Here is an 11,486-nt window from a genome sequence, read left to right on the forward strand (position 1 = left end):
AAAGTACAAAGTGTTACAAAGAAACAGGGTATAGCAATACTAATAAGGATAGAATTTTCCAATCAAAGTTAAACACTTACACATGCACACTTTAGCACTAGCTCATAATTAAATAGCTAATTAACTATCCTATTTTTTGCAATCTAGTACAACCCAGCCTACGGCTAATTAATTAAAACGGCACCATTGCCCATTGAATCATTCTCGTCTGCTAACTATTCACACACCGCGTATGGTGATACCCTTCTTAGACTAAGCTTATAATTATCTACTTTCAATTTTAATTAAGTTTTTCACAACACCGTTTGTAATGTATACGAGGACCAAAGAGCATTGAACCAACAGGAGCAACAAACACACGTACACGACCAATTGTCAAACAAAAACATATCGTCCTGGTTTCCTAACGGTTAAAGCACCAAGCTCTCAAGTATGAGTGTACAGCTTTGATGCCAGGTCAGGGAAGAACCAATGCAATTATTAGTTATACGTAGGTACTGTTACACCAGGACCAATTATCTTGCTCAAAATGAAAAACTGATTCGATATCACGACGTTTATTGCTTGGGCTCGAGAGGTGAAGTGACACACTTCAATATAAAAAACTTATTCTATGGAACAAATCGAATACATTTGAAATGATTGCCCGGTCAGTATCAAAAATATCTAACGAATAAAACCTTACAAATGAAAGAGTTTCTAACTACGTTACAGTACTTTCTAAGCTTTTTTTTTCTCAATGTGAGAGGAGGCCTGTGCCCAGCAGTGGGACGATGAAAAGGCTGTAACAGTAACAGTAACAGTAACTTTCTAAGCACATCTTTGCCACAAGTGGCTAATTGCGGTCCAAAATATTCTTTGTGTTTTAAAGTGAAAGAAAAACATGTTGAGGAAACCTAGGGGCCTATGCTTGACGATAAAAACGCTGATGATGACGATGGTGAAGCATATAACGCTCACAAGGACCTACCTTTGTTAGAAGATGATTGCGTATCCGGTTGGTTACATTATTTTAGACGAAGACGGTGTAACGAGAGCGCGCAGCTTGCATAATTTAACAGCGACATATAAAAAGCCCAATCACAGTCGGTTCAGTAAAAACTGGGCACATATTTTAACTTTATTCGCTTAATTAATTGCAATTAGTAACAAAAGCAGCATCTTCATATTTTAATTGTAGAGTTTTAAATATTTCACATTTATCACTCCATTTTTGATTAAGGTAGCTGAAGTTTTGGGTGGTATAAATACCAAGCACGAATTTAAAATGATCTGGCAGGTATAATTACCGATTTTAAGAAAAGATTTCGAAGGAACTTCGCCGATAGCTTTGTTGAAATAAAATGCTAGCCTACCTCGTTCAGTTACCATTAATTGCATTAAATACAGTTGAAGTTATCCCAATAAAATGACCAATAAAATAACTCTAAAATCTAAAATTCCAATGGACAAAAACTGGAACTAGTTCAACATTTCGCCGACAGAGGCGCTGCTGTCACTTCTAGTTACCATCAGTCAGTTATAACCATATCATGTCCTTTTCGTATAAAATACAAATAAAATTACAATTTATTACTTAGAGAACAGAAAAGGGAATTATAGATAACATCTAGAAACGTTAAAGTTACATTAAGTTTTTATAAGAATAGTGCGGCTATTGCATGATAGATGGCGCTGATTTAAATTTTCCTGTTTTTAGTTACTGTGTTTTTTAAGTTTACTTTTGCAGTATAAACGGTAATTCTTTAACTATAAATACCAGCTATTAATTTAACCGTCATTCTGTCTGGATGTGGAGAGAAAACTTCATAAAATACATTCGTAAGTTCACTAACTCAGGATAGGTACTGACAGTTCTAATAAACCAGCCATCCCGTCTCAAATATCACTATAAACCAGAGTGCCAATACATCATATTCCTCCATTAGCTAAGTTTTATTCATAGAAACAACAGATGTTGGAATCAAACCTCTTAGCGATGTAAAAGGCAATAAAAGTAACGTACCTAATAGGTATTCTGTATAATGTAATGTGTGTGTGGTCCAAGCTGTCTTATTGATGACCTGACATTAGGTTTTTTGCTTGAAGCGTATTTGTATCTAATATTGGGTTAACCTGTTTGTCGCCATTTTAAGTTTATGTTATTACAACTTACAATATCTAGAAAATATGGTAATGTAATGAGGCAGGTAAGGAAATCAGTCAGTAGGTAAATAAAAGATTAAATAAATATGCTTTTGCTTCTGATTTTAATAAGCAGTCTTTATTTAATACTACTTTTACTTAACGTTACATATGTATATTTAATTATAACAACTATAAAAATACTGTAAACTTCTACAATAATATCCAAAATACTATTTTTATATTCATAATTATTGATTATTATAAAATATACTAAACTACTTTTATTCTTCCAGCTATTTAATTTTAACCTTATAAAATAACAATACAATTTAAATGGATACATAACAAATCATAATACTTTAAATCTCTGCCGATATATTCAAGAAAATAAAATTAAACAATCGCGTAAGATTCTCCCAAAAGCCAGCGTCACACGAGGCTTTAATAAAAAATCTCATGCAAGGCTGACGATTAGCACCAGTTATTGAGAACTTACGTGAATGCAAAGCTTAATTAATTAATTAACTCCTAGTCAAATAATCATTAGCAATTTCCTTCCAGTCAGTGGGGTCGGTCTCTTCCGTTGCCTTGGATTTGCGGATCTTCTTCAAGATCTCCCAACCCTTGGCCTTCTCGGTCGAAGTGACGTAGGTGTTGTTGGGGTCCTGTTCCAGGGTGTAGGCTCCGAGGATCAGGCTCTGGACTAGGCGGGCTGAGACCAGGGTCTGAGAAAACAAAAAAATCCATACATGACAGGTAAACAGACTACTAGTGGCATCTACTGTCTAAAATTGAAATTTATTTAACAACGCCATCTGTTAGCAAATTATAAAACTATCAGAAGACCTAGCTCTCTGACACCTACTACCGCCATCTGTTGTCGAGTAGACACAACATCAAACTTCATACCTTCAATAGCCTGTACTCTTCATCAGGCAGACGCCTGTTGACGGTGTACCCAGCGAGGACGTATCCTCCGACGCGAGGGTCTCCGGTGATGAGCATCATGTAGGTCATGGTGATGGCCAGCTCGAACACGTAGTACGAGTACTGGATGTCACCAAAATCTATGATGCCGGTGATGCGGTAGTCGGTTTTGCTGTGGAGATGAAAAATTTTAGAAACTGAAAGTAGCCGTTTGTGGCCTGAGACTTAAAGATGTGTCTTTAGCAGAGACAAATATTAATCTGTATTTTGTTAAAAAAAAGATAAATGTAATTATATATTTCATTACACAGTTATTTTTACAATAATATTATATTAGTAGTTCTCAAAAAATATATATAGCTCCAAGCTTATATTTCTTAAACCCCCAAAAATACCTCCAACCTAAAATAAATATGTAGGTACATACAGATTAGATATAAAATCATGCATAGCAATACCTACAACCAAAGAGCATTAAAGTTGAAAAAAATAACGCTGTGTGTTAATCATAATTCAGAATGTATTCCGTTCCCATTGTCCCATCAGTTCTGAAGTTGAAGGAAGCCGCATAAGTTAGATAATGATTACCACTTTTGAAGCCAAATTGTATAGGTACAAACACGTAGGTACTTGGCTCACCTCAGCAAGATTCCATTAAGAATCTGAGTGCATACCTTCAATACTGATGGGTTCAGGGGCCTAGATTAATGAATAAATCATTTTTAGTAAATAATTTCCAACGACACTCAGCGATAGAAATTAGTAGGTACCTAAAGTTAAAAATGTTGTGGGTGCTGCCATCTGTTGTCGAGTAGATGAACTAAACCAAGCAATTTTTCTAACTGGTACCTATTTTTTCTATATTGTAATATTATTATACACAATATAATGTGTCTATGTGTAAATACACCGCTATCTCGATGGTGTTTCATCATTTCAATCTCGCGATAAGATATAGCGGGATGCCTCCATTATCTTCGTAAATGTTATGAAGAGTAAACATCGACGCGATACCGCGGCGTTTGTGGAACATTTTCGTACTTATTAAAATTTGATGAAAAATAAATATATTCTTGCTTTGACGGGAAATCACGTACTTAATGAGACTATAACTTTGGCAAAACAATGGCTTTTAATTGATTAGACCATCAAACATTACGACGAACGACACCAGATCCATCAAACTTAGGTTACCTAAGTAAATAGCATTTATTATAAATAAATAAATTGATTTATATTAGTAGGTACTTTATAAATTGCCGCTATTATTACTATTCTTTATTTTTCATACAGTATTATTATTATAATATACTTAGATAAAATTTTCACTTAATACAGTATTAGATAAACACTGTGTTATGAATATTATAAAGTAGATATGTTACCTGCCACCCGGCTTGAGTCCCACAAGGATGTTCATCTCGTTGACATCTCCGTGGATGACGCCCTTCTCCAGCTCATCCAGCCGGGGCACCACCGCGTATTTGAACTCCTCAATTACCTGTAATACAATCATCACGTCATTGAACCTACTTACTTATTACCTTATGTCTAAATTACCCATTACCTTCGCTTTATACATAGGTAAACTTATCTGAGTAAACCCCCCCAGGAATATAGTCTTGTTTTATTCGTCAAGTTAGTACCTACCTATTATTTGCAATTATGACATATTGTCAGAAATATTATATGAGGTAATCTTTTATTAGACAACAGTCATTAGTTAATGTCAGTAGTTAGTCATGTATTAAAATCTATGTTTATTAGGCTCAAGAGGATTCTGTTACAGCCTTTATATCGTCCCACTGCTGGGCACAGGCCTCCTCTCACAGGGAGAAGAGGATTCATAGTCGTCTAATGATAAATAATATGGTACACCTTAACAAAAAGCTTATTTTAAGCTGTCAATCAGTAGGTACACTTTTGATTTTTATATTATCGAAAGAGATAAAAATTACCAAATGGATGTGCTAATACCATTAGCCGACCTTGATAACAGATAAACAACATTTAATAGATGTTATTACCAGCTATAACTAATAGCCGGTACAATGACAATAGGTTGACTGCCTGCATGTAATGCTAGCTAACTTTTATGTAATACCTATTACATGCTTCATACATGTTTCCTTAATAGATCTCGCATTGCCGGGTAAACTTGACACACACATGATCCCTTTTATGATATAATTAGAGGCTATTAATAAAATTACAACAATGGCTTTGAAACCAGATCGAGGTTTTAACCCGAGGAAGAAAGTCATTGTTACTATTGGGTTATGGTCAAAGTGATCATTAGATAATTATGCACCCACTAAATATAGGCTTGAGCTTCATGCTCAAGTAACCCTGATTTATATAAAAAAATCTTACCAAGTAGTGTAGTACTAATCAATGGCGATTACTGGATTGTGGAAGTTGCTGTAGGTATATAACACAGGGATACTCGGATTACATATATTGGAAGTTAACCCAACGGTTCGGAAAAGCCTAGCCAGATTATAAATGGTGTATACAGTTGTTATAACTCACCTCCTCAGCCAGGTCGAGTTTCTCGGCATCCTTGATGACATACTTGAACTTGTCCAGGTCGGGCACCTTCGTCAGCATCCACATGTGCTCGCGGGACACCAGACCCGAGTGGTTGAAGTTCTAAACAGAAGACAAACTTATAACTACAAGATATAATGCACTCTTAGTTTAGTCCTAGAATTATCGGCCACCGCAGCTGTTCTCATAAAAGGAGATGATAGAAGATATACTGGTCTTATGATTATTGGCTTGTGGTAACAGAATGCAAAGTACTTGGTGCTTGTAGCTGCTATTGAGCCTATAATAAGGCATACTGACGTTATTTCAGACCATATTTTATTTTGATAAAATCAACATTCAATTCATTCAATCTTTTAAAGTCCAACTGGGTACCGTAAAATCGGACGTATGTTATTTTTAAACCTGATAGGCATATGTAGTTACGCTATAGCAACGTTGTGTATAATGTAATAACCGAGAGCATGTAGAATCATTACACGACAATCAGTCATCGAGAATACAATACTAACTGAAACCTTGGGCTGTCTAACTGTGACTGTGGACTACTAGTAGCATTGTGTAGGCAATTGTTCATCAAACATGCGTGTTACTGGTAGATCTATCTCGATATACCTACTTTAAATAATACTTTACGTTGACTCGCTATTTTTTATACAAAAATACCGAGGGAAAGACAAACTAATTACCTTAAAGACGATACGAATAAGAATATTGTACCGACTACAAATAACTTGAAAACAGAGCAAACAAGAAGAACACGAATGAAAATAATAGAAAATTCTATACAGACTCGCACCCCAGTATAATGACTATAGTTGCTATGTCAACAAAGTTGAAATCAGTAACAAAATCAATTTGGAATGTCAAGAGACTTCTCGTTGATCTTAAACTGTACTCAATCGTTCACTCCCAGACAGTTTATCCAATCGATCTTCCGAGATAAGATATAGAACTCAAAATAAATCCTAATCAGCTAGCAGACAGTACCTCATGACCTTGCTGTGACAAAGGATGAGAAAAAATGCATCGCGAGATAACAGCAGCCAATGACCTGATGATGATGATTCTTACTTATCAAACAGACAAATGTCGCAAAATATTCCATATCATCTTTTTTATTGCATTGAAATTGATCAGTTTATTTTCAGTTATCTGACGGATGCATCTGTTGCAAAGTTTATAATTAACTGCGACCACAACAACAAAACAATTGACAGGACTCGACATGATAGGGTCCTGTTGACTGTTTAACAAATTGCCAAAACGTTATTGTACTATCAGACCACAAATCTGTCTCACTTTCGCGGAGCTCAAAGAATAATACATTTCCTAACGCTCGCGCAAAACAGCGAAATGATTCCGTCAGTTCCGTAACATAAAACTTTTAGAATCCTTCAGATTTTACACCTATGTGCGAGGTATGTAGCATTAGTTTGATAGCACAGAAGATATAGGACCCTTGACATTTTAGAACTGGGTAGGTGCCCTTACGATTGCTACGCTCTTGCCATATGGTAAGCCCGCCACTATCTCTCACCTGCAACTTATTATCCAAATTAGCAACGAACTCGCCGAGCTGGTAGAACAGGGCCTCAGAGTGGGGCACGCCCTTCAGCAGGTCTCCTGGCACGTACTCCAACAGTCGCACGGCGTGGCGCTTGCCTCCGATCGTCTCGATGGAGTGCAGGTGCCCGTATACGTTGCGGATCGGTTTGGGGCAAGTGATGTTGCGGGTGCCTGAGGTTTAGGAGAGATTGTGAGTTTATATTTGGGAAGAGGTAAGCTAAGAATTGGCAATGCCCTCGAGGGCTGAGTATAATTTCAAGACTTTAAAAAAATAGTCTATGAAGCTTGTTTAATATTACGCAGTGTATGATAGATAGATTGAAGTATCACATCACTTGGTATCAATCTTTAGTTTAGGGGTCAGTCTGTGTCAGACTTTGCGGGATAAAGCTGGTAGAATGATGATGATGTCCTCCTAGCCGATTATCGGCTACAGCGGCTGTTCTCATGTAAGGAGATTAGCCAACTACGCAGGACATATTATAGTGCACGAGCATTTGCGCAGACACAGGTGCACTCACTATTCCTTAACTCTCATAGCCCGATGGGACGGTAATACGACACGACCGGAGAGAGATCAGGCGCAGGACCGACATTTACGTGCTCTCCGATGCACGGGTGTATCAATCACCAGCTTCCAGGCTCCGGGCTGCTTTGTGAAAGTCTTCTAAAACCCACAAAGCGATTTCGGCCCGACTCGGGAATCGAACCCGAGACCTCGTGCTCAGCAGCCGCACTTGCGACAGCTAGACCAACGAGGCAGTTAAAGTTAAGGCAGCTGGTAGAATAATAAAGTAATAAAAGGTCAATTATTTAGATCTTTCGTCTCGCAGAGCGCATTATATACGAGGCTACCAAAAAAGACAGATCAAATACAATTGTTACTCAGTTTAAATCACTCTTCACCTAAAAACAAAAGCTACTCACCCAAGAAATTCATAATCTCATTCTGAGCCTCAACAACACCCACATCCTGAGAGTCCATGGAGTTCATGATCTTCAGCACATACCCGTGTTCACTATGAGAAGTGATCAGCGGGTTCTTCACATTAGGGTCTTCGACAATCTTGTAGTTCTTATCGTCATACCCGTTGAGTTCTGTCAGTTCTAAGACTGAGATGCCGTAGAGACGTTCTACTAGAAGCTTGACACCTTCGTGGTCTATTATGGGGCGGATCACCGCGCCTGGTTCGAGGGTGTTTGCCATTTTTTCTGGAAGAAAGAAGAGGGTTTAACCTCTTGAATGAGAAGAGACTGCGCTTCAAGCGATGAAAACTTATGAAGTGTATTTTCGAGAAAAATATAACTGTAGCTGAATAACCTGATCTTTAGTAGTAAGGATGAGTGTATACTATGTAGTTACATAGGTGCTTAAGTTTGTTTACTTGTTTATTCACAAAATTCGTGAGCGAATTATCGCGAATGCAAAACTTTGAGGTACTCTACAAGGAGATCCTACTAAAGGCGCTAGTTCGGGCATAAATAAGGAGACCAGAAGACCAGACACCTTTAAGAAATAAGGATCATCATCATCATCATTTTTCAATACCTACATAAACAAATATTACAATCGACACTGCATATTGCAGCTCATAATATTACTACGATTCATTACACATGAGCACAGGTTAACGACTGAGTTCTAGGCTACACACACATACACATATGTAGACACAGTGTCTGTGTGTTAGGTCTGCATTGTTATAAGATGAATGATGCTGAAGGATTGCCGCCTCGTAAACTGATTTCAATGAAATTCAGTTAAATTCACAGCATAAGTATTTATTATTGAAATCATTTAGTTGTCCTTCTCGGAGGTTTTGTTTGTTGACTGTTTACGGTAACTAAGCAACAAATTCCTACAAGTATTGCCATGTTATCCGTAGTAGTTAACTTACTTTGCATTTACATAAGTGTGTTTGTTACGTTTGCATCCTAATAACTACTGAATCGATACACCTTTTAAACGACGCTTGGAATTCCTTAATACTTTCAGGAACCTTACAGTTAGCCACGGTCGGAAAAAATCATATCCTTCAATGCACTAGCAAATAGCTAATATTGTTATCAATGTTTTTATAAACAAACAAAGCATTAATATTAACTTAACGAGTCATAAGAAACATAGTAACATAGACGTCGTGTAATATTGGTTGAGCTATAAATATGAGCGCGACGGTGGCGCCCCTAGCGGTCGCGTGCCTCAACTAACGTCACATGATGCCGGTACTACGTTTAGGAAAAGTTTGGTTTTCTGATTATTTAATAGAAATATAGTTATTTATTTATTAGCTTTTGAGCGCTAAGTCGGGGAAATATTTTAATTTAAAAACGCAATAAATGGCACAGGTTAACTTTGGCTTACAATGCGAAAAAATTGGCCTGAAAAAGTTTAGTTTTCAGCGAATTGAATACCTAACAGTTGCATCTTTTATATTGTTTTAGTAAAACAGTTTCTTTAACATTATAATAAAACGTGTTTCATTCGTTTGTGTTTTATGAAGACGAGTAGGTGAACTTTGTAAAGACTTTCAGAAATTATGGAAATAAGGATCGCTTCAATTTTCCACTGAAATTAATAAACAATAAATGTTTGTTCCATCCATAAAAAGACCACTTAGACAGAAATGGGATAATATTATAGGTATGCACTAAGAGTTAACTAAATTATTTTATTATATGTATAACAATTTCCTTCTAATTAGGGTTCAATTGAACATTACCAAATTATTCAATTTAAAGATTGATTAAAGAAAACACAAGCATAAGCTCAAATAAAATATATGACTACTTTTTATATACAAACAATGTTTTTTAACTCACCTTAAAAAAAAGAAAATGTAAATAATATTCCTTGGTTCCTTCCTCACAGTTCACTAGTGGTCAGCAGCGACAACTGTCAACAACTGGTACAAGATGAGCAGACAATGTACCACTAGTTATACTGATAACGAGATCTGTCCACATTACGTGTCGGAGATGCTATTGCTATCGTGATAGACATTAGCTCGTTTTTTTAGGAGGAGGGAACGCGAAAACTTGTTTAAATAAAAATTTAACAAATTTTCATGGAAATTATTTAGTGAAAAAAGTAGCTTATATCGGATTTAAGGTCTTTTAATCAGGTAGGTATAGCGCGACGTTATTAATAACATCCTGAAATCCCTAATCATAACTACAAATTTAATCTTTATTTCTTACCAAAGCTTAATTATTTATGTAAGCCATGTGACAATATTATGATTTAAGGGGTTTACGTCCCTTTCCCTCTGTATGGTCGGTAAAAACTATATCGGAAATCAGGCGAAAATACTAAAGAAACAGATATCAATCTACAGTTACAACTGGCAAGTACTTAAATAATTCCTCAGCATTTTTTCAACTCATAGCATCTGATCTCTATCGTCTATCAGCATACTTAATCTTGGCATCTTGCTCGCTATCTACAGTTCACGACTTCACGTATTCAGTCCCACGAGACCACTATAATATTGTATTTATTTAGGCATATGTACAGGTATTGTTTATTTTAATATTATATTTATAGATTATGTACAAACCCAGGTGAATTTGTTTCTATGATGAAACATAATGATGACATCGAAATTTAGTTTTTCACCCAATTTGGGAAAGACAATATTTATAGATGCCAAAGACAGGTACATAAATGATATCATAATTAATACTCATCGTTATGCACTGTTTTTCAGGAAGAAACTGAAAATATGCAAAAAATCAGTTAGGTTACATCAAAATAGGTTGCATTATTAATAAACATTACAAAAGTGGTTAAATATTATTATATTAAGGAGCAACACATTTTGTACCTGCTGCTTTATAGGTAAACTAAAGAGCTTCATAAGTGCTAGTTTCGAAACTATAAATGTAAACTCCAGATTATATTATGTTACTTTTATAAATAGTTTCTTACGACACCAATATGTAGGTAACACCCAAGCCCTACAGGCTTATTAGGTCCTTCCGGACGAATTAGCTCAGAGGTCAGTGTCAAGGTTCGTAACTGATTATTTGATGAATAGCAATAAGCCCTTCCTTCTAACACGGGGCCCATGTGTTAAGGGACTTGTAAACAAATTGTTCAGTTGTCCTGTTAAGGTTACCATCCGTTTTATACACCTACTTACGAGTCGTAGCACGTATGTCCACAGGTGTGATTTAATTTATGGAATAAGTTTGCCTTTGCCATAATTTAAAGTTAATTATTATCAGATCTATAGACAAATTGATTAATGAAAACTATTGTTATGGGTTTTGTTGCGTTGGGTCTTCTAAATTTACTTTTCACTAGTTAA

General features: G+C 36.1%; 1 protein-coding gene across 1 annotated transcript; it reads right to left on the minus strand.

Moving 5' to 3' along the window:
- Window positions 1–2,235: 2,235 nt before the first annotated feature.
- Window positions 2,236–10,149, minus strand: LOC110380672 (uncharacterized protein). The gene is made up of 7 exons (XM_021340734.3): window positions 9,997–10,149; window positions 8,101–8,385; window positions 7,145–7,344; window positions 5,587–5,706; window positions 4,440–4,555; window positions 3,037–3,226; window positions 2,236–2,852 (listed from the first exon to the last, which is right to left on the minus strand). Exons 2-7 carry the CDS (start codon window positions 8,378–8,380, stop codon window positions 2,649–2,651), a joined length of 1,110 nt encoding a protein of 369 aa, XP_021196409.1. The 5' UTR covers window positions 8,381–8,385; window positions 9,997–10,149; the 3' UTR covers window positions 2,236–2,648.
- Window positions 10,150–11,486: the final 1,337 nt, after the last annotated feature.

The sequence above is a fragment of the Helicoverpa armigera genome, chromosome 24 (assembly GCF_030705265.1).
Source record: "Helicoverpa armigera isolate CAAS_96S chromosome 24, ASM3070526v1, whole genome shotgun sequence".
Taxonomy (NCBI): domain Eukaryota; kingdom Metazoa; phylum Arthropoda; class Insecta; order Lepidoptera; family Noctuidae; genus Helicoverpa; species Helicoverpa armigera.